The sequence below is a fragment of the Lagopus muta genome, chromosome 8 (assembly GCF_023343835.1).
Source record: "Lagopus muta isolate bLagMut1 chromosome 8, bLagMut1 primary, whole genome shotgun sequence".
NCBI lineage: Eukaryota > Metazoa > Chordata > Aves > Galliformes > Phasianidae > Lagopus > Lagopus muta.
Genome location: NC_064440.1, coordinates 19509194 through 19533461, shown reverse-complemented (window position 1 = coordinate 19533461; position 24268 = coordinate 19509194). Strand labels below are relative to the sequence as shown.

The window sequence follows — 24268 nt, the reverse complement described above, 5'->3', positions numbered from 1 at the left end:
TCTTTCAATTCTTCCACTACTTATGGTCCACTGTACACGTCTCTCCAGTACGCTGAGGTCAGTAACAGACTAGCTGAGGATTAACAGCTTTGAATATATACTTTTTAGACATCTGCAATGTCAAAAAACTTGCTAAAGCAATATCCTGTAGCTTAACATAAAAGTCTCTGCATCACTTTATCATAATAAGGATTATTTTTGTTCCTGAATCTCTTTTTTTCTCCTAAATTAGAGTACTTACTGATAGTAAAGCAGTAAATATTTCTATCCTTAGAGGTAAATTCGCTGTTCTCTTTACACTAATGAAAAGCATCCTAGTAAGTGCAGCTACAGCAACCTACATTCTTGGGACTCAGCCCATGGTGTGCTGAGTTCTTCTCCTTTATGTAAAAATCCTTCTTTCCCTGCACACGGGAAAGTATCACAAACAAGCAATATAAAAGTAATGTGATAAGGATATAAAAGTGTGAGTAAGCTTATCCTCGTATGCAACAAAATGGCTGGAGGGATCAAGCCAGTTCAAAGTATCAGGTGACAACCGAAATAAGTTTGAGTACCATTACCTTCTGGTGGTAATGCATGCTCTTTTCTGGCGTTATAGCTGTGCTTATTTAAAGTTCTGACTAGTAGTCTGGCATCTTTTGAGATTCTGCTGTTCTACTCAGAACTGAAGGTATAAATACAATAGAGCAGAAAGAGTGAATTGTTGTCTTTAATCCCGGATTTCTTATGTTTTCTGAGGTTGTTTCACTGCATAGTTTTTATTCTGGGAAAAACTTCTACTAGTTTCTTTTCAAAACATCACATTACAGCACACTGCCAGCAAGACTTTATGCAGTAATAACAACCACAACAATACAGTTTTTGTCACGCACCTGTTGCTTCATTTAAAGTTGCTTCAAGGCGCATAGTTTCTAGAAAGTGCTCTAAAATTTTCTCAGGAGTTCCTGACATCACAATATATCTGAGAGAGGGAAAGGAGCAGTTAGTGTCTCATAGACAGAACAAGAAATCAAGAAACATTCGCACGCTAAGCGAGAAAATAAAGGGTGCTAAGTGCAAAAACCTGCTCTGACCAGAATTTCTGAGTGTCTTAGGATGAGACCACACACAGTCTTTGTTGCCCTCTGTGTAATGCATACAGTAACGCTCTCTACCCTACCCAGGGAGCGTGAGATGACAGACAGCCCCCTTCCTGTACAAGTACTCTCCTATAACATCACCACAGTCATGCTGCAATCAACAGAACTGCACTGGTGCAAACCCAGGGAAGTGCAATCAGAAATGCTTCTCCACAGAGAATGAATATCTCAGTAATGACAGCAATTCGTAGTCATTAGAGGGTCTTAACAGACTTACTATGGGCATGAAATGAGAACTGGTTTGTATCACTGTCAGAGCAAGCAAACAATTTTCTCCAGTATCATTGATAGGGTCTGGTATGAGAAGATGGGAGCAGATAAATACCATGCTGAACCTTCAGATTTGTGTAACACCTTAGATAGCTGAGGAAAGTAAGCTTTTGGAAGAGGATAAACTGATTATTGTACCATTTCCAGGACTAAAATGAAGGAGGTGATTAGACCAGTGCAGTAGTTGGGTTACCCTGTCCAATGCAGAAATACAGGCAACATTTTAAGAACCAGCAGATCAGAACGTCACAGGATAATACCACACTTGTCCTGCCATCTTTCTTTTGACTCTCCTTGCAGATCAGATTTTTTTTTTTTTAATCTTTCCCTCCACTCTTCCAATCTTTGCATTTCTTTTTTTTCTTTTCTTTTCTTTTTCTTTTTTTTTTTTTTTTTTTTTTGAATCCAAATGATGAAGTATGAAACTTTAAAAAAAAAAAAAATGAAAGAAAGAAAGAAAGAAAAAACCCTGAGAAGTGAAGATACTTGCTCCTGCTGAGAAATAAGTGGTGGAGCTGAGCTCCTGGGAGCTCCTCCTCACTTTGAGCGCTGACCGTCACAGTTCTTTTACCTGCCAACCCCTTTGGAAAAACTGTATTGATGTCCCAAGAACACAAACACTTGTTAAGCCAGTGCACATTCTCACAGAGATACTAACCAAGTATCTAAGTGAGTGAAGCAGAGAAATCACAGGTTGCTGTACTCTGAATATGAAAGTGAAAATGAACAGTGAAGTGACTTGCAGGGCTGCTGGATTTATCCTGCATGAGTGTGATCACCCATAAAGAGAGAAGTTAGATCTTGGGAGTGAGAACTTCAGAGCTTTGAAGCAAAATTGTCACTGTATGAAACCATGGCTCTGGGAGCTACATCTCCTCAGGAGAGGAGGCAATAGAATCCAAACTACAGCTCAGAGGATTTGCTCACAAAGTTTTCACCAAGATGAAGATGGAGAAAATGAGTTTCTTGTTTGACTGGATGTGCTGGGGAACAATTCTGGATTGTAGAACATTTCTCCAGTTCAAATGCTATGTACCAGTTTAGTGAACAAAGCCCAAAGGGCAGTTCATCTTTAGAGACAGCATCAGAGATGTGAACTATCTGCTTGAAGGCAAAACAGCAAGCCTTTAAGAAGCTTCTCTTTGAGGCCCAGTGATTTTCCAAAGTACTGAGCACTCAACAAACTAACTCCAGTAACACATTCTAGAAATCTGAACACAGCAGTAACTTTGATTTGGACTCTCAAGCATAAAAGTAGCCATTTACTCTACCTATTAAGAAAAAAAGGAAAAATCATCTTCAAGTCAGTTAACTCACTTTGAAAGATTTTAAACAAAAAGATGTTGCCTATGCAGACCTAACAAAGTAATATGACTGCTGAAAAGCAGCCAGTGAGCTTTCAAAGTAACTTCCTCTCTCATGTTGCTTGTGTTCACTGTCATAGTTATCAGCTAAAGTTCCCTCACTAGCAAATTGATGGGACCCAAATGCTGGCCACCTGCGTAAAATATCTACAGAAATGAATTCTTCTTACTTACCTGCGAATAGTCCTGAAATGTAAGTTGTAAAATAACCTGGCACCATTAATGTCTCCAGCTATTTTTATCAAATGCTGAACAAGAAAATGTTAAGTAATAGAAGTAATGCTGGTGCAAAAAGTTTGCAAAGAAAGTTCCATTTAAAATACATTTAAATAAAATTGTTACTTTTGAAAGTATTCAAAACATGTATTTGGTCAAAGAAAATGGATTTAAGTTTATGATCAAGTTCCTGTGCACATCCGCTGTAGAAACAAATCCATTGACTGCAGTCAAGTTTCCCTAGAAACTTGAGGAAAAATTAGCCCTAAGAGTATATAATTTCTTTGATCTTTTTTCTAGTAGATCAAGTGAAGGATGAAATGGTAGTTTCTGAAATACATGAAATGTGTGAAATATAAAGAAAAGTTTATTTAACTGTTCAAAAGTCTTTACATAACTTTATATTCAATTTTGCAGATAAAATACTTATGTGAAATCCCAGATCAGATAAAATCTGTACCCAGAAACACAAAACATCCCCCCAGTAAATTAATTTTGTTGTTGTTGTTGTTGTTGTTTTTTGCTTTGTTTTGTTTTGGTTTTTTTTTTGAGGAAAAAAGTAAAGGATTCAAATTTCTTTTCTAAAGAAAATGATTATGTGACAGGAAATTGTCCATCCACTTGTAAATAAGGCAATTACAAAGCCTTTGGGGGTTTAACCAACATTTGGAATTATAATAGCCTCAGTCCATTCTTATCAGAGTAGCATCCAAACACAAATGTACTTTTCCCCTTTCAGAAAGAAAGTAAAGAAACTATAAGGAGTATTTTTATTACAGTGCAAACCTGTTCTGTAAGATAAGCTGTGCGATTTTCATTGCATGAAATCATCATTTGTTTATAAATAGTATGTATAAAACACTTCTTATAGTCCAGAATTTAAAATCCAGAATGAAAATATCTGCACTTAACAATAAAACAATGTATTTCCTCATGTCTTTTACACAGTAGCTCTGCTTAATGGGGTTTCAGCATTCTCCATGTGTAGTCTATTTAGAAGCTATTATATGAGATAAGTATTTACAGTGAGATCCTTACAGAATTATTGTGTAAAGTCATAGAATTGGTGTACGGCTAGAAATGGATGTATTATGCACTGTGGGACAAGTGATGGGCTTATGATTAAAAAAATAAAAGAAAATTGTATATATTCTGCACCCTTCCATAGATAGAGAAGATATGCTATTGTTTGGTTAATAATACAGAAGAAAAAGTGAATCATCATCTAAAATAGTGAATGGTAACATACTTGTGTTGAGGCTGTGAACTTCCTTGATTAGAAACTCTGTTTCCTGCTGGGATCTTCTCCAACACCAAGACATCCTGGTCATGTTCTTTGAGCCTCACAGTATTTGCTTCCACATCCTGAAAGACAAGTTAATATTAAGAAAGAAACTGCACCAATTTGGCTGATTAGTTACTCTGAAAAAGTGCACAACTCAAACACAATAATGTATCATTTTTCTAGCACGGTACTGTCTGGGCTGATTTAATTGCTGAATTACTAGGCATGCTCTAATTCCAATACAGGATGACAGTGTATTTTACTTTCTATACTACGAATGATCATAAAACAGCTTGTATTTGGTTGCAGGTTTGAGTTACAGAATTACAGCTCAATTTTGGAATATATTTGCTCTGACTTTAATAACTGTAAAATTAATCTGAGAATATCTTTTTAGAGTCCTATGGTAAAAACATCTGCACATCTACCTGTAAGTTAGTACATTTACCACTTGATTCTGCCTTGAACCTATAGAGTTTAAGGCACATGCCACTGATCTGTCTGGGAGATAAGATTTTGTTTTATTCACTATTTGGATGGGAGATAACTTTGGAATCAAAGACAAACTGAGCACTAAGCAAATGCTACATTTACAGGCATGTGAGAGATAGAGTCCAATTGCTTCTGTTTTCATGGCTGAGGTAGGAACCAAAAAGCAGGAAAAATTATTATTCTTCGCTTGATCTTCTAGATTGTCTCATCTCTGCTCTGTAATTAGAGAACACTCCAAACATGGTTGTTGATATGAATATATCCATGCAAATAAGATAAAATCGAGAAAGATTTACAAGTTCTGACATCATGCTGCCAGAGCAGACCTTCCCACACCCACCCTAAGGATTCTGTTGAAGTCCTCTTTGTCTACTCTCAAGAAGTGGCAGTTGTCTTCACGTAGAACGATAGATGCTGCTCTGGGAGCATCATTCACAAGTGCTAGCTTGCCAAAATCATCTCCTTCATGTAGAGTACATACCACACCCTGCACAGAGCAAAACATTTATATGCAGAAACCCATCATTATTGTGGATTCTATTGAAAAACCTTATACAAACACCGGACTTCACAATCAAATACCAAAACAAATGTATTTGGCAGGAAATCAACAGCCAAAATAATGACTAGGAAACAATACTTGATAACTGGTTATTACTATTACTAAAGAAAGACAAGAATAGAAAAGAATTGGCTTGTTCTCTGAAATTACATTCAGCATGAAGGACTCTTCTAGCCCTTCTCAAGACAGAAAGATGTTCTTTGCTTTGTTCAAGGAGGCGCTGAAAAAGAAAATCAAATCTGCAGTACATAACATCGTATCTCCAGATAGTGCAAAGCCATTTACTTGAATTTACAGTAGTGGATGATCTGGCTCTCCCTCTGTGAAATTCACTAGTTCTTGTGCAAGATTTTGGTGAAATGCTTGGTGCGGACTCTCATTCACATAATGAGAAATTAGTAGAGAAACAGGGATTTTTAAAGACTCAAGGGATTGCTGCATACCAAAGTCCTTGACAAAACTGTCATAAACAGGAAATTCAGTAGAGATACTTTTAAGACTGAAACTTTATCAAAATGAAGAAGTGACATAAATTTGGCAGGGTCACGTTCAGCTTGATAACCTCTAGCCACAGAGCAGCTCATCAGACATACTTGACATCTGTGATAAGTCAGTGGTAGAAATGTAAGAGAAGATGGTGGTAAAAATTACAGGACAAAAACCGCCATGAGATGCAAACCTGCTAATTCCCCAAATTCCAGCAAATGACACTGTTCTAAAGATACTGATGTCACTGTGTTGAATTATACTCAGAACGTGTGTAATATATACCAAAATCATACACCAATCAACTAGAAGCACAGTCAAAGAAACCAGTGGATCATTTCTTAACAAAACTACACTTGATTTGTTTCCTCAGATAATTAATTCTACTCTAAATTAAAGTGCATTCCTTCATAGTTTATTCTTACAATTTCAATAATAAGAATTACATAAAAAAGAATTCTGAAAGATGTACCTTGCCATAAATGACTACGTTTACTGATCCCTTTAGGATAATGTACCAAGATGTACCTTCTTCTCCCTGATTAAATACTACAAAAGAGAGAAAAGTTTTATGATGAGAATATAGTTATTCAAAACACAAATGGGCCAGATTCTGCATTCAATAAAATTCAAGGTAACTATTACAGACATATTCATGATTGCCTTGAAAAAGGTCATCTTGTGATTTAACAAGCCACTGCCTTCAGATTTTATGGAAAAAAACCACACCCATATAGTAATTATTTTATTGCGCTGACATGAAAATTACTTTTATTTTGTATGACAATTGCAACAACTCCTCTACCATAATATATCAGACTATCAATTTCTAGTCAACACACAGACTCGGATCCCACCAGAAGCACAGTGCTCTAATCCAATTGTCTAGCAGCTGTGAATTTGACATTCATTTGGTAAAACCTTTTAGTATAAATAGCATGCACTTTATGTCCTTTATTTTGGGCAGTAAGATGGCTTCTTGATACAAAGAAAATATTAAATTACATTTTAAATAAAGATTGGACCAAACCAAAATTCCAGATACAAACTCATCCAAATCACAGTTGTTGTATACATCCAACCATGACTATAGACTTAATTTTGCTACAACCCCTGCAACGGGTAGCAGACTAAATTAGCACCTAATACAGGTTTTGAACATCGACTGCCAGTCAAGTTTGAGGAGTGCATGTAAGTTTATTCTCTTGTCATTTAAACATTAAGAACACAAACGTTTGTGCCACAGATAAGAAAGAAGATCTGACAGGACTCTTTTTACTTACAGACTGTTCCAGCTTTGGGATGCGACTCAAAAATGAGGACACCTGCTAATTCTCGCTTTACCTTGAAATAGAGAGAAATTATAGCTTTCAGATGTATTTTATCCTTCCACGTTTTATACAGTAAAACCCAACCACTCTTCCTCCTTCCTCTGCGCCATTCAGCACTTATACAGTCATGCAGTCAGGCGGTTGCCTGCTTCTCTCAGGCTCCTGTTCCCAACTGATTGGCTTCATTTCACAAGCTCTGTGTTTACCCCCTGCAAATGACTCAGGAAAGGGCTCCCTTTAGACAGTTATCCACATCTTTCTTCATATAAATACAAACGAAACCATATTAACAATTAACATGATGGAAAAACGTAATCACTAATAGCTAATCTATTAAAGAAGATTGCTAGCAATTGCCAGTTACTCCATGGGGCTCTGTGGTACACCTGTTCTTCCCTGAGAAATCAATATCTTCCCCCTACAGATTTAAATTGGCCACTTCTGCTGTGTCAAGCTGTGAGGCACAGCCATCTGGGACGTGCTGAGATCCCTCTCTGGCCCAAACAGACAAAATGCCTAGTTCACCACCTCCTCCAAGAACTGCAGAACGTGACACTGCACTTGACATCTACCTGTTCTTCTTTGGGTTTTTATTACTCTGGTGTGATTGACTCTGATTAACAGAGAAGTTATTTCTAGTCAGAAAGCTGCTGTTTGAAACTGCTTTTTCTCGCTGTAAAAACACCATTGGCATTATTTTCACAAAGTAACAGCAGCACTGCAAAGCTCACATTATCCTGAGTGTTTCTGTATGCTTAATCTCTCTCCCCACAAAACCACAAGTCTCCACTGACTTTGAGGCCAATTACCAGGCAGAGGGATTCTTATTTTCAGAGAATATCAGCTAGTGATAAGCTGCTTCAGAGAGACTACTAGGTAACTTCAAACTGCCAAATACAAATCAAAAGCTGGCTCTAACATCTATTTAAGTAGCAGTGTTTTCACACCATTCTCCCATATGTTTAATCTGAGAACAGTTGTATTTCAAGATGGATAATCTTTAGGCCATTAGGTAAATTTTGGGCAGAAACCCTCAAATTCTGGACACAATGCAGATAACTAGATGGTGGCTGTATCTCTTAAAATGAGTAGACAAATTCAGGGTCTGATATCCTAACAGCATGCACCAAACCCTTGCTTGGGTGCCCAGCAGAAACATTCCACACCAGCTATCTCTCCCCGAGCTCCTTCCTGATAGACTGCGCAGAGCACTCCTTGTTTGCACTATGTGTAAGAAGAGGGATAGAGAGAGTTTGGATGTTCCTTATTAGAGCACTGACAAATGAACACACCTGCAGGCCTGTTATTTCTATAACAATTAAGCCAACAACTCTCCTATATCCTGTGCCCAAAGGCAAAGAAGCTTTAATAAGGTCAGGAATATGCCACCATTAGCACTGTTCTGCACATTGTGGAGAGCTTTCACATCCCATATATATCCCCAGATGTCATCTCAGTTGTTTCAGTCACTTGCCTCTGCAGTGAATGAGTCCTCTTGATGAAGCCAAGGATTTGATTTGTTTTTAACACTATGTTACATAATTGTTTTTCATTTATACACGTTCACAGACTTCTCCAGCAGGGATTAGTTCACTACCACGCAACTTGAGTTTTATCCATTTTACTTCTGCTACCCGTAGCTTACCTAGAAATGTTATTATTTTCGGAATTATGCCTTGCTTAAAACGAATAAGCATTTATAGTTTGCTTTCAAGCTGATTGATCATTAATCTTCCTGTTCATGGGAGCAATGTTGCCTATTGATCCTCTAAAGAATTTCTCCAAGCAAGAAGTGATTTCCGTCCTCTGCTTTACTTCATGAGACAAAAAAATAAGCCACCGTTTCCAAATTCTTAATAGAAACATACAAGAACCACATTTTTTGCATTTCCTCAAAACGCCAAGTATTTCTTGAAGTCCGTATCATTTGCCATATTTCTTGCTTTGAATTCTAACCTCAAATCTGAGTTTCTTCTGATGTGGGAATATATGTTGTTTTTTTGTTGTTGTTGATTTTTTTTTTTTTTTTTTGTCTTGGTTATATCTGTAGCATCAATAGTGTTCTCCACTCCCTGTATCCTGTCTAGGACAGCTTCTTACTGAAATCTTTAATTACCTGTTCTTCCATATTCCAAAGACACATAAGGATTTTGGCTGGCTGTTCCCTCTTACCTCAGTTACCAATTCTGGGTGTATATTCTGTTTGAAAAACATTGCCCATATGTTACATTTTTGCACAGAGTACTATCTATAATGCAGTTCCATAATTATCTCCATCAGTCCAAGTTAGCAGAAATCGAGAGCTTCCAAAGAAGCTGTTATTGAAAATAAGTCTACCTTTTGACTGGCTTTCTTTTTCTGAAATCACTAAAAGCTTGCTGCTACCAAGCGTTGTTTAGCTTGTTTCAGTTGCTGACACAGTGAATGACTGCTGGTGAGACTTTCAACAGTTGCATTCTCTCCTCCAGGTATTTTCTGCACATAATTCATTCTTGCTTCTCTGTACTCTTCTTGCCCGCTCAGAGGGAATGCATGTGATGAGTTTTCCTTCAATCTAGGACCAGACTCCAACAGCCAGCACTTCACAGAATACCATTCTGTACCATGTAATTCCTTCTCCTAACCAGTTCAAGACAAGACTTCTTAAAATTCAAAAATCAAACATCTGTTCTGCTGAAATTCAGTAGCATCACAACCCCAGGTGTGAAGTCAGATACCACACATCTCAATTTAAACTCACATTTGGACCCAGACAGAGGCACCTGCGACAGGTGAGGGAGCTCTAGGCTGCACAGAAACATACAAAGATCATTTTAGCTAATAACCAAACACAATCTAGATCTGTGGTACTCACAGGTGGGAATACCATCATTGCATGGAAAAAATACAAATGGGAAGGGTGGTAGAAGCTCCTATTTGAATGCATGAATTCAAACTTCCTATTGGAAATAAGCTATGTGTTTAAAATCACTTACTGTGGTAGAAAGATGAGATAAGGCTTTAATGTGAAGAAGTTCTTCGTATATAATTTCTAAATCATCTATACTTCTCTGACCAGGCCTATAGACAGAAGATAAAAGAACATCAAAATGCAATAAACCCCCAAAATAAAATCTTCAGAGAAGTACAAAATAACCCATAACGCTACTGTATAGTCTATTGAATATGTCGGTTACGTTTTTAGGTAAAACATAATTGTATGCTGGATATGACTCAATTAAACCATGCATTTTGCAGAAGCAGAGAAAAAGAATAAGTATCACATCAAGCCAAGACAAGAACAGGAACTCATTTAGACATTTTTACATCTTCATAAAAGGCAGATTTTTTGCTAAAAAAAAAATAATACATTGAGTTTTAATATTACTGCCCAAGCCATAGGCCATTCTGAGTCCAGAGCCACCTCCAGCACTTTGCTCTGCCCAGCTTCTGTTATACAACCTATCATTCTTTTATTACGTCTAAAGAGCAGCAGCTTTGCCAGTTGTACCAAGTCACTGAAGCACACGTTCCTTTCCTGCAGCAGCAGGGCTGTTGAAGCTCACTGTCGCTGAGTACTAGAGCACTGCCAATGACCCTGACTGCTGCCTACTGCTCACCAGGACATGACATCCATTTCAGTCACAAACATGGTGTGCACCATGTGGCTACAGAAAACAATACAGCCCCTAAGCACCTTTACTTCATTCACCATGGCAACCACCTTACAGAGACCTGATTTGGCAGCTTTCTTGAAGAAATCAAGCGTTCTGTATGTAAAATGGTCAGATAAATCAGAAATTATATATAAAGACCTGTTCCTTTCAAAAGGACTCCAAAGCCCTGGATGAGACCTGTACTATTTTTCACGAGGCATTAATTAGGTGTAGCAAATGGACAATTGTAGTACTTTGTAAAGGAGCATCTGAATTTCTGCTGCACAAATTCCAGGAGTAAGCAGTGCATCCCAGTGGACATCAAATGACCTGCTCCAGAGTTAATGCTGAGTGCTGTTGTTCAGCCACATAGGTAAGTAAGGACCACTCAGTTTTTCTACCTTCTTTCACTGAGAAACACAATATGCTGCCATGAATAAAACGCATGCATCAACAAAGGAATATTCTTCCCATAGGATAACAAGGAATGAGGCTCTCGGTGTGGTTTAAGTAGCTGCATTTCTGCAGAGACATACACTAGCAGATTTACTGATTCCTAAAAAAAAGAACAAATGCTCTGAGGACTGCAATGAATTAGTAGGACAGACGAATTTCTGGACAGTACTAAAGGATCTGAAACACAGAATCTTTCTCACAGAATATTACAGGAGAGTTCAACACCTAAAGGATCAGGAGAATCATCCCGGATATAGCAGTCCACAGTTTTTCTGTGTAAAATCCACTTGGTTCAACAGTCTGTCTAGATCATGTGAGAAATAGAGAGAGCATCCAGCAGTCATGCCACTTTGCAGCTGTATTTCATTTTTCTACAAAACAAGCTAGACAGCGACTTCTTTTGGAAGAAAGAAATACTGACAAGTCATAGAAAATACAAGGACAACTGACCTCTTCTCTGCCAAGCAAATGTATTTTTTATCTATTCTTCATTTACCAATGACACACACTTATTATTGCCAGATGAAAGATCAATTTGTAACAAAATGCTTTGAATCAAATTCTTTCTTCATACAGAACAGAATATGGTTAGGAAGAAATAGAATCTGATCCGGTACTGCTGTGCCCTCTAGTGACTCATTCTTTTCTATTTCTAAATCTGGCTTGAAATTAGGAGGCTGCCACTCCTAGTGATTTATGTGGGGCAGTAACAGCTTAATTAAGTATAAAATAAAGAAAAATAAGTTAGCACCATTCACCTTTCCTTGGAAATGTAAGAAACTGTAGATAAAGATTTTAATAAAAAGTTCTCTCCACAGGAAGTAACAACATGAATTTTATTGCATCCTTGCAAAACCAGCATGTCTTGAAAAATGGAAAAGATAGTGCGTTGAATTTACAAATTCCTGCATGAGATTAGCATATGAATGGATGATGTCTAACTACATCAGATCTCTGTCAAGACAAAAGAGTACGCTCTTCTTTCAGTATGTCCACTTGTGCCCTGTGTTAGCGCATTGGGAAGACTGACAATCCATACTGGATATACCCACTCTTTACATCTGCTTCTGCAGATGTCACATGGAGAGATATTAGGCATCACTGCTTCTGTAAAACCTGTGTGGTGACCCACTGATGTTGATTTGTAAGATCCTGCTGTGTAAAGGCCTAGTTTCAGCAGGGGACATATTTCAACAGCAATAGCTGGTTACAGACAGGATAATAAACGGCATAGATAGAGAACAAGGCTACACATTAATGGACAGGAGAACTCAGGTGGTATTAAGTGATCAATAAAAACAGTTCAGTGTTTGGAGAATTTATCAAGGTCAGAGACATTGAGCTTCTCTGTGACTAGGATGTTGACAACAACATAGCACTTTGCCATTGATAAACTATGCACACACAAAAAATATCATTGATTATTTCTCATTACGCTGTTAACCAGAAAATTCTCAGATTATAAGAACAATAGAAAAGATCAGAGGCCCCATAATATTGTATGTCAAATAAGCATATCTTTTCAGAGTACAAGTTTGCCTGCAAGTACTACGAAGTCTGTATAGGAGACAAGAGTAGTTTTGCCCACCAGCTGCATCTGAACGTGGAAGTGAACGAACGTTCGTTTACTCTAGCATGAAAGCTAATTACATAATCTTTGTACTTGAATCAGTACCCTTTGATTAACTCCATAAATACCTTGGATACAAATACTTGTCACAAATAATACCTGCAAATATCACTGAACTGATATGTGGAAAGATTGTTTTACCTGCACCACAAATAACATTTGGTTTATTCAATGTCATTGTCAGAAAACCCCATCAAGGACTATGGAACATAACATAGTTGTTATGGAGAAATTCAGTATGGTTATTACTGACAGCTGTGTAAAATGATGCCTAAATAAAAATTCTTCAAGACAAAAGAATGGATCTTGTTTATTTTTAAGAGCATCTTCAAAAAACTACGTATTACTAACAGTAATTAAGTTGTTACTATGTATGTGTTCATGCCATTCATTACTAAGTTCAGATCTCCCTAGCATCTTGTTCAGTTTTACTCTGCAAGTGACACTAAAATTTGCAAATCAAATGTGGAATCAAAATCTTTGTACTTAGGATAAAATTTGCTGAGTGAAATCACCAAGAACATATGACAGAGAATTACTGTTCCACCACACTGTTAATTTACTGTAGACTGTATTAAAACACAACATATAATCCATCTTAGTTAAATATCATTTTCTAATGAACATCACACCCTCCTTAAAGACTTCTGTTATTGCCATGTTCAGCTTTGTACGATAGTATGCTATTTAATTAGGAGTAACCATGTGGTTAGCTATACCTGAATGTTATTAAAAATCAACTTAGAATACATTTTCAGCTTGTATTTTCACACTGGAGGATTGAAAAGCTTGTGAGGAAGAGCTGTGTTAATTCTACAGCGACTTGCGCGAGGTCTGCACCTTGCTCAAGGGAACAGAGCTGTGTTTGCTGCTTCACAAAAAGCTGTTTTCACATTCACAGTGTATGTGTTTCAAAAAATGGGAAAAAAAAAATCCCTCAATAGCAACAAGAGCCTGCAAAAAAAAATTTCCTGAGCTCTATTCTGTTTTTTAAACTATAGAACATTCTTTCACATTCTTTGACAGTTAAAATGCTGCAGTTAATGTAATAAACAGAGAATTTTTTAAGTCGGCTGTCAAAACAAGTGACACTTTTTTCTAGAGATTTTCAGATTTTGAACAATAGAAAGTACCTTTCAAAGCAACAGCTTCATTATACAATCAAATTCTCAAAGTAATCTTCCCATCAAAGAATATTGTCTTATTTCCTTCATGGTAATTATCGAAGTTCTGCAACCTCTCCGGAAATGGTAACTGCTACAAAAGGCAGCTGTGCCAGTTTAAAAATTGTGGTCCTGTTCAGGTCACCTGCAGCTACAATCTCTGAAGACCTGACCATCCCTTGAACTTTTGGCAGCTCTAATGGTGTCTAGTCAAAACTAGCAGGACTTTGAGGATTCACAGGGATTTCAGCAGCTTTGATGCACCTCAGCACAGACTGGATTCTCAACTAACAGGGTCATAACGTATGTAAACTGAATACCAGAAGAGTAGTTAATATGGTGCCTGACAGTACAAACTTGCTCCTGTGAGCAAAGGGCAGCAAAAATAAGCACTTACAGGGACAGAGAAAGGGAAAAATGTCAGATGACTGTCAGTCTTGGGAAAACGCAATTCCCCTCAGTATATTGCATGAAAAATCTCCTATGAATATTCTTTCAGGTGATGCTGTGCAAGTAACAACACAGGGGGGAGAGCGATACTTTTCACAGCATCATATCAACCTTTCAACTCTGCAAGGAGTGTGGATGATAATCAACACTGATCTTGCCAGTGTAAACTTACACTGGCTGATCAGAAAGTCATGATGGAAAGAGAATGTAGTAGGCAGCTGAAAGCACAGTGACCTAAGGGGGCAATTCTCTAAGATCCAACCAGCACTCTGCCTGAGGCAAAGGAGACGGTGCAGAAATGAGGTCACAGCATGCAGGATGCTGCTCATAGTCTCCTGATGACCAGCATCTGCTCACAGCCCTCTTTCACTCCTCAGTGGAGAGTGCACAGGATACTTTTGTTAGGAGAAAATACTTCACTTCTCTGACACTATAATAGTTTACATACACACCAGACTGGTTTGTCTATGTGTTTTGTGTGATAGGGATTGTCCTGGACTAGACTTCTACCGAATGTAGGAAAGAGAAACTATTCTGGAACAGTAGGGTTACCCACTTTTATGAGCACAAATATCTGGTTGAACTTCCTGAAATTCAGTGCCTTTGTCAGGGTGCCACCTGACCTGTATTCCTAAGTATGTTGACTCACCGTGCAAATAAGATTATGATCTAAATAGACAGCATCGGGACAAGAATAGAGCAGGGAAAGGATATAGATAGAAACAGAACAAGAACAAGCAGTTGTGCTAGATGGATTCAAGACATTTTTAGCATAAGATTTCTCCTACACAGTAGCCATGGCCCAAGCCAGTCCCAGAACAAAGTCAAACTTTGCCACTGGCCTCAAAAGGAGTAGGATCCAGCTTTATATACTTACCTTTCTTGATGTGACCCTTACAAGTAAATCATTTGTGAGGATGACCTTAAGTAAATCATTATTCTCAGTGCACTTAATTAGCAGTAAAGTATGTCTTCAGTGGCCCCTAAACACTACCTGCATAATAAGGAGACTGCTTTCAATGGAAGGTCGAACAGATATTATATTGGTTGCTTTGAAGACTGTAAAGCTGCCTGTAAAGAAGGGGCTTTGCAGAGTGTTCAGTGTGAGCAGAATGTACTGCTGAAAGGATGGTTAGTTAGCCAACCAGTGAGTGAGAAGACTTAATCTGATAGCTATGAAAGGGTCAGACAGACATCTTCTGTGGCCTAGGTATAGAAAACATTTATATATTTTAAAAAAAAAAAAAACAAGCAATGAAAATAAACCCACAGAACCATATTTACACCTTGCTAGTGAAGTACAACAGGCAAAGTCCAGACTTTTTCAATTCAATAAACTTTTACCAAACGTGAAATTAATTAAGGGCTCCCTCTGACGACTAACTGAAAGGCACTTACTGTGCTGACAAACTTTCCATCCAAGCACTGGTAACAACTGAAAGTGGTGTAGTTAACCAAATGGCATACCAGCACTGAAAGTGTTAATGGAACTTGCACCTTACTTTTAGGGATACTCAGAAATGAAATAAAAACTTACGTGCTGCATTTTTCATAGCCTTTGATGACTATGCTAATACCCGTTCTAATTTATGAATAAGGACTGGAAATTTCTTGGCACTGACTAACAAACTTAAGAGGCTGAGTAAACCTGAACTAAAATGAAATAACTAGCTAAAGGATGCCTGGTAATATATGTAGCCTTCCCATCTCCCATTGTAACAAGAAAGGTCTATGTTCAGTGTTAATTTACAAATCTGCTTACGGTTTTCTGAGAATCATCCTCATATGAGCATCCGGCCCAATCTGAGACAGAAGCAGCATAGTGTCCTGTAGCTCCTCATCACACTCCTTTTTCTCTTCTTCTGTTGGCAAAGGGGCATCTTCACGCTCATCATCCAAAAACCGATAAAATAAGTATTTGTCCTGAAAGTAGTGCTCCTGGTCCACTGAAAACAACAAAACATTTCAGACACTTCACTCTACTCTCTAAAATTAACTTTGTAGAGAAATCTGCATAGCACTGCATGTGCTGCAGATATATTTGTGAAGAAGGGAAAGAAAACTCCTAGAAACTTCAAGAGCAACATTTATTTCTCATATGTCTGAATTATATAATTTGGATGGCACATTTCTAAACTGTGTACAACAAATACTTTCCATAGTATTTCTATATATGCACACTGTGGGTGTATATGTATGTACGTGCACACATTTTTCTTACTAGATCTTTTTCAGTTCTCATTGTTTCAAACCATTTCATTTAAGCAAACAATTCATACTTGGAGAATAGTTGCATCAAGAATTTATAAGGGTTGTACTCTAGCATGGACATCTTAACTGTTTCAGACAGGGCTGAAAAGTAACAAACCAAGAAGCAGCTAAAATCATGTTCCAGTAATACGTATCATCAATATGTAATATCAGAGTGAAGATCATTGACCTGTATCTTAGTGGAGAGTGTAAGAGTAAGTCTTCTCTTGGAAGACTGCTAAAGAGAGTCTGTGACACAGCAAAAGACAAACTCTTGGTCTTCCAAGCAAGTCATAATGGTGTGTTGAGCTGGATAGTGTGATGCAGTTGCAGCAGCTTGACCCTACAAATTCAAGACAGTATTAGGCAGGAACGTAAGCTACAGCCTTTTATGAAAGGAAATGGTGGAAACAATCTCTCTTCTCAGAATGTGAAGTTCTCCCTGAGATGTGGGAAGCACAACAGACAATGACTAGAAGCATACTGTAATATGCTGCTGTTCTGAACTTCATAAAATTGTACAAACACAGCTTCAGATATGAATGCTGCTCTAGAAAGCTGAACTTTGGAGGGCTATAACATTCTGCTACCTAGTAAATCCTGCCAAGTGGAACCCACGAGGCAATGTAAAATACAATCAGAAAGCTAGCATAAATTCCAGATCTCTGCACTGGGATATTTGGAGTGCTGAATTTGGGAACCATTCAAAAACCACTGAAAATCATCCCAAAATTATAGATAGGAGCAAACCAAAATACTGACAGTCAAGTTAAAAATTTGCAGCATTTGGAAGTGAAGATCAGTTTTATGAACGGCAATATACATCTTGGTTTTGGTTCAGGTGATATCCAGCTTTTGGAACATAATCACAAATCAGTGTAATAAGAAGTCTAATTGGAATTGCTACTCTTATGTTGCAATTTCACTGACTTTTCAATATTTTCATAAATTATAAAGATATGTTGGTAGCAAGATTCAATTGTTATCATCTGTATATTGTATATGCAAATCAAACTTCTGAAGAGGTTTATTTGTAGTTTTTCATTTGGGCTCATGATCCTTTTATTTTTCATGAAAATAATCCACAGAAACACTGATTGGACACATTCACAAAATTTTAGTCAAGGCTCTGAATTTCTTTAACTTACCATGGTTAAGAACGCCTTCTTCCAGCAATACTTGCCACATGCCAACAGCCTGACTTCTTGAATGGACACAAGTACTTTGCTGCATCATCCAGTCAACAAGTTCTGTTCCCACGCAGCATTGCCTGAAGGACAAATGAACAGAAAGGAATGAAAAGGGTGCTAATCAAGAGAGAGATCACAAACAGTATCTACCAATAGTAGTGATACCTCAAACTCTGCTTTAGTCATATCTCACTGTAGAAGACAATGACACTGTCTCTGCCTATATGTCTGAAATACGAGTGAAGGCACTTAAGTTTTGAGAGAATCTGCTCCAAAGACCAGCAAATGTTTAGGGAAATGCAACATCCAGATAATCAGAGTGAGCCTCTAACAGCTGGTCAAAAGCATAGCATTGGTGCAACAACCTTCAACCCATATTTCAGAGGAAATCTGCCGTGCATACAATGGGATAGCGAAAGCCTCCAATTTTTCAGCATTCTGCATGAAAACATTTAACATAATAGCTCTGCCTATTATAGGGAGAGTGAGTATTATGCGGATTTTCCTCAATTTGTAACCAAGCTCTGGTTACACTGTACTTAAGGGCACTTGTTTGTATGTCTACAGTGTTTCTGAGACTCTCTCACTCCAAATTCTAGTCACTTTGCAGCTCCTTACTGACCTGGAGGTGAACAGCAGCAGGCCTCAAGTTGTTCTGCAGAGTGCCAAAGTGGAGTTGGGGAAGTTACACAAGGAACAAGAAAAAAAAGGGGGGGGGGGCCTGTTGTCACTATGTAAAATTCCCTGTCTTAACACACCCTAACAGAGCGGAACAGAAGCAAAGTAAAGTGATCAAAACTGCACAAATCTATAACTGATGACATGTAGAACAGCCTGGTTCTGCAGTTCATGCTTCACTTTCTGAGACCAACGAAGTAGATGTTACTGAAACTATTGCAATGTAGCTTAAATACCGCTCTTGCAATTAACATCCCATTTTGATGAAAAAACTTTTCCTCACCTGGATTCAACCTAACCTTTGAAATTCCATATTTAAAAAAAAAACAAGGATAACAGTGTAGGAGTTTTCCCCAGTTCTGTACAAGATAAAATGCTGCAGTTGTTTGGATCAACATAAGTCTTCATATATCACACTTGCTCTTTTGTTGTCCTAAAACAATGAGCCAATGCCATGTCATGACAGATCACCACACAAGCTCCAAATACCTTATACAATATTAAATATATTTTGGACACTAATATGGAAAATCAATGCACTTATTTTAAAAGTGAATCAGCAACATATTGATTTACTATTTAGAAAAGGCCATACACAGAGGTTTTAAACCAATTTTTATTTCAATATTCACCAAATAATGCATAAGGTATTTATGCATTATTAGATGCTAAAATGAACTGAACATTTTTCTAAGGCAACTGTAGATATAAACTGAATCCCTAAAGTCAGGTTGCTGTTCTGAAAGTGCCATTGTTATCCCACTTCAACAAGACAGTGCTGCCACCAGCAGGAAGATAAGAGAGCCTGACGATACACTGAAAAAGGCGACTGAATAGGGCAGAAAATCTACATAAGGAGCGATTCTCACAAGGTGAACTTTCAGGTTCCACAATGAGCAACCTCGTTGGAGCAATCAGTACGGTAACAATCTAATTGAGCTTTCCTATTACATCTCACCAACACACAAAGAAAACAGAATCTACATTTTGCACAGAATATCCCAGCTAACTATGCTATTAACTTTGGAAGAGCTTTTTTAAGTGAATGATCTGTTCAGAATTGTGGACTCAATTTCCAGTCAAATCACTTCAGAAAGGATTTACCAGGCTCACTGAAGACTCATAACATACAAGTTCAAATAGTATCACAGGATAATTTCAGACCTTTTGAGACCTTAGAGTGTGCTAAAGCTTAAATCACAAATCAGAGGATGGCAGGCATAAAAATTCAGAGACCTCTATGCAATCAGCTCACACACCTGTAAGTCTTCAGATGATATTTACGATCTCTTATCATGTGAGGGGCTCGGGACAGGATGGTATTCCGCAAAATCTTTCCAGCTCTGAGGATCTTTTCTGAAGGAACCTTGGTGATCATGGAGGAAAAAAAGGGACCAAGACACACACATTTAAATCTTTCCACAGTCTCTGTACTGATTACTGCAAGACAAACTACAAATTCTCTTCCCCCTAAATTAAAAGTTCTTGTGTAAATGCTTACTTATGCAGAGCAATGCAATATTTATATACATTAAGTCTCTCATAATTAGCACATTAAGAAAGGCATGAGGTCAGCTGATTCCATTTATATAGCCGCCTGTCTCTACAGCACATCTGTGTCCTATTACCTGTGTAATGGTTTTAGAGGGACGATGTGGAATGTGAGAGTCAATAAGAGGTGTCTGAAAAATAAAATTAAATTAAATATATTTTAAAGGTTGAACAGTAAGGTAAAATAAAGACATTAAAAAAAAAAAAAACAAAAAACAAAACAAAAACAAAAAAAAAAAAAACCACCAAAAAACGACCACAAAATGAACTAAAAAAAGCTGTAAAACCCATGATATGAATAAAGATGAATAAACAAACTCTAAGCATTCCGAAGTGCTAATGAATGTTTCAGTGGCCAAACACCGTCCCAGAGCTGGGGCTGTGAAGGCAGGGTTAGCTCCTCTGCTTGCTACTCTCAGTCCCCTGTGGGCATAACAGCATTTCTCTGCAGATGACTGTCTCTACCATCACTCCCCCCACCTCAGAAACTCTTACCTCCTATAGCACCTATTTCTATTTAGCTCTCTTCTCCTAGCATAACAAATGAACAGGAATGAAGGAAAAGCTCTGCTCCCACTATGTCTTTCCTGAACTGTCACACATTGTCAGCAACACTTTCACAGCTGCTTACCAGAGCCCTCTGAAGTGCAAGAGCCCACAGACCACTCACAGAGGCCTGGGTAGTGACTTTCACAATGGAGCTAGGGAAAGAAAAGTAAGAGCAGAGCAGGTGACTTAAATCTGCAAGAGGAGGAGTGAAAGGCCATGCCTCTAGAAGGGTCAAGATGAGAAGGTGAAACAGAGGGGGAGAGGAAGCATGTTGCAGGATGGATGGAAAAGGAAAGCAGAGGTTGAAATGACTCTTGAAATGGAGGGAAAACAAAACTGAATTTCAGCAGCCACCTCAGACTTGTTGAGAAAAAGTTTAGCTATGTTGCAAATAGTAGTTAACAGGACCAAATATGTTTCCAGTGTGGCACAATACAAGGGCCGAATTTGGTGCCCTGGGCTCACCAACATCAGTCTGCACCTAAGACAGAAGTCTCCTGCCAGGGCAGGACTGTGCACTGTGGCAAAGACACCTTGCACCTCTACGCTAAGCACTGCTGAACTGCCAGGAACTGGTGTCCATCAGATGGGCGTCTGTTTGCTAACTCACACAGGATTTTAATGCTGTGACAAAGGCCTTGTGGAAATCAGATAGTGCTAGAACTAGGAGTGCAGCAAGAGACTAGAGGTCAGCTGAGAAGGGGAAGATGGGGGAAGCATGTCACAGAAATCAATAAAGATAAGAAGCATGGCATGGAGAGGCCCGTAGATGAAAAATTATGGTTCTGGTTTTTTTAATACTAAATCTAAATCTCTTTTTTCAAAGATTCAGTTAAGTTACAAACATTTCTGCCACCAGAAAGGGCGTGGAACATTGATATTTGTTCTGAACCTGTGCAGAGCATTCTTTAGTCAGTCTGTGTTTAGGGTTAAAACATACTAAAATAAGCAAGAATCTTTCGTAATTTGCCTCTGATGCAAACAAAACCATCAAGTAAAGGTTTCAAATATGTAGATAAGAATGACAAATTCAGAGACATCACCCTGAGCATTAATAATTTTTGCTTCCATTTTATTTTAAAATGATTTGATATTCTGCTCAATTTCAATGAGACTGAAGGAAATACATGCTTAATAAGCTGGTTAAAATGGCACTGAAGTACTGTAAAAAGTATTTTTAAATTCTATATACTTAAAATAGACATTTTTTAATCAACAAAGCATAATATACTAAAATCTAGCTTCCAGATACGAACATACTTCAGAGGAGAGATAAAATATGTAACATAAAAAATACAGGACTCTTCTAGAATAGTGACTACATAAAAGATTCTTTCACTAGACTAGCGAAAATGAATGCACTTTTTTACTCTGTAGTGAGTTTTCATTTAGTTACGACAAAAATGCATCAAACCAGTCATTGAAAAAAAGCAAAGATTAATGAAGAACTATCAATAAACCTCCTATTCTAATCGAAACAGAATATGAGAGAACTTTTGAAGAAATAAGATTCAAGCTGAATGCGTGCAACATGGGAAGAAAAAAAAAAAAAAGTAAAGAAATCAAGGTAAAAGCTCAATCAGAACACGAGAATCTGCAGCAGGAATGTTGCTCTCCTGCATTAGATTCTGACTAATTCAGAAGGACCAATTGAAAAAGCACAAAGTGTCTTGGATGAAGGTGATTTCATGAAATGATCCAGTGTCAACATCTTTCTGAAGGAAATAAAAACATCAAAATAGAAAAAAATGGGTTGGGAAGAAGAAATGCCTGCAGAGGAAGCTGGGGGAGGGGTGGGAGGATGGGAAGGGAAAACTAAATGGATGGCAAGTGTAAACTAAAACTTAAGGAATTAAACTAAAACTATTTTACTAAAGTAAACTAAAACTTAAGGAGTTACAAAACATGTTGCAGAAGTACACTAACTAAAGGAAAAGTATTGATCTGCTTGCTCAACAGAAGGAAAACTCAGATAACTCAGAAAGTCCAAAAGCAGTTTGTTGGTTTTTTTGGCAGTCTTCATTAAACAGATAAGCAGCAGAGAGATGGCTAGAATCCCTAATAGCACAGTAGCAGTTAGAGACTAAAATGTCAGCCTGAAAAAATGAAAAGAATGGATGAGAAAATTTATGTCAATTAGGTAATTTCAAATTGGCTGGCTTTGGAGAATTACATGCAGAAAATCTGAAAAGTTTGATGAACCAAAGACAGCTGCAGCCATCTCAGAACTATTGGCACTCATCTCTGAGAGTTCTTGCAGACTAAGCAGCAGAAGATGCAAAACTAGGGGAACTGAAGCATATAGACATGTCAGCCTAACTTGTCTTCCCAGAAAAAAAAAGTCCATTTGTAAACAGATGGAAAAGAACGTGGAGCTGAGTAACACATGATATACATTAATCAAGAACAAATCATGTCAAACTGATCTAATTTCCATCCAGCAATGTTGATGGGTTGGAAAGAACCAGTAGATTTTCACCTCTATTACTTTAGCAAAACTTCTGATGTCGGCTCATACGATCTTCTCTTCTACAAAAGGCAGATTAAATTCTTACAAAATAGGTGCAAAGCCAGTTGGAAAACTCCATTTTAAAAGCAATTCCCAGTGAAGTACTTCCCAGCGGGCAGTCATACTAAAGGTCTGTTTTGGAAAGTGTTCTCAAAAACATATCATATATCTGATACTACTAGCGTGGGATGAAGCAGAATGTACAGTGATTGATTTTGCAGGGAACTTCAGGATGGAGTGGACTGCACACTCGCTGGAGAACAAGCTTATAAATTTCTTACAGTTTTGATACTGGCCTGAAAATACATGATGTTATTATGCAACACAGATAGTACTGACCACTTTTCTGAAGTAGACATAACCTGCTATAGAAAGAGAGTAGGGAACAAGTGTCTTTGCAGTAATTTCAAAGAAAAACAAGGTTGATAACAGATATTAAACAGAGCTGATTAACCAGTGCCATACTACTCTGAGAGTGACAAATACAGTATGAGGATGCAGTGGCTGATTAGATATATAATGCAGTTCTGCTTTAGTCAATCTAGATAAGACCTAAGCTAAAGCACTGTGTCTTGTCTGGATACGTAATTTCAAAACCAACTAAACCAACTGAATTTACAGAACAGCAACAAGAATAATGAGAAAGCACAACACAAACAAAAAGTTGTTCAGCTACAGAAAAGACAAGTCATAGAGTGCGATTTTAAAAAACAAACTCTTCAGATTTAAAAGGCCTTTAAAAAGAAAAAAAGAACAGACGCAGTCCATTGCGTTGAGATCAGAAAACAGAGTATAAATTGCTGTGAGAAAGAATTCAGATTAGACATCAGTGAAGATTTTCTAACAGAACAGACAGCGATACTGGCACACACTGGCAGGGAGATAAGGCTCGTCCATCTTTGGAGGCTTGAGACAATGCACAGGGTGCCTGCCAGGAGTGACAGGTACAGTTGTGCACGTGGCTTATGGATGGACTAGATGATTTCCTAAAAATCTTTTATATTCTGTGGCACTATGCAGTTTTCAAGGACACCTCTATGTGTCTAAAAGTACTTCAGC

General features: G+C 37.8%; 1 protein-coding gene across 4 annotated transcripts in view; it reads right to left on the bottom strand.

The window, feature by feature from the left end:
• Window positions 1-24268, bottom strand: part of RAPGEF4 (Rap guanine nucleotide exchange factor 4) — a 144530-nt gene that overhangs the window by 35827 nt on the left and 84435 nt on the right. For 3 of the 4 annotated variants that reach the window (XM_048952744.1, XM_048952747.1, XM_048952746.1), the window contains 10 exons: window positions 20229-20282; window positions 19860-19966; window positions 17881-18002; window positions 16245-16428; window positions 10124-10208; window positions 7101-7161; window positions 6290-6366; window positions 5110-5256; window positions 4242-4357; window positions 876-964 (listed from right to left, as the gene is read on the bottom strand). In XM_048952744.1, the coding sequence (XP_048808701.1) occupies window positions 876-964; window positions 4242-4357; window positions 5110-5256; window positions 6290-6366; window positions 7101-7161; window positions 10124-10208; window positions 16245-16428; window positions 17881-18002; window positions 19860-19966; window positions 20229-20282 (1042 nt within the window). The remainder of the gene's footprint in view (window positions 1-875; window positions 965-4241; window positions 4358-5109; window positions 5257-6289; window positions 6367-7100; window positions 7162-10123; window positions 10209-16244; window positions 16429-17880; window positions 18003-19859; window positions 19967-20228; window positions 20283-24268) is intronic. The other variant, XM_048952745.1, reaches the window with a different exon arrangement.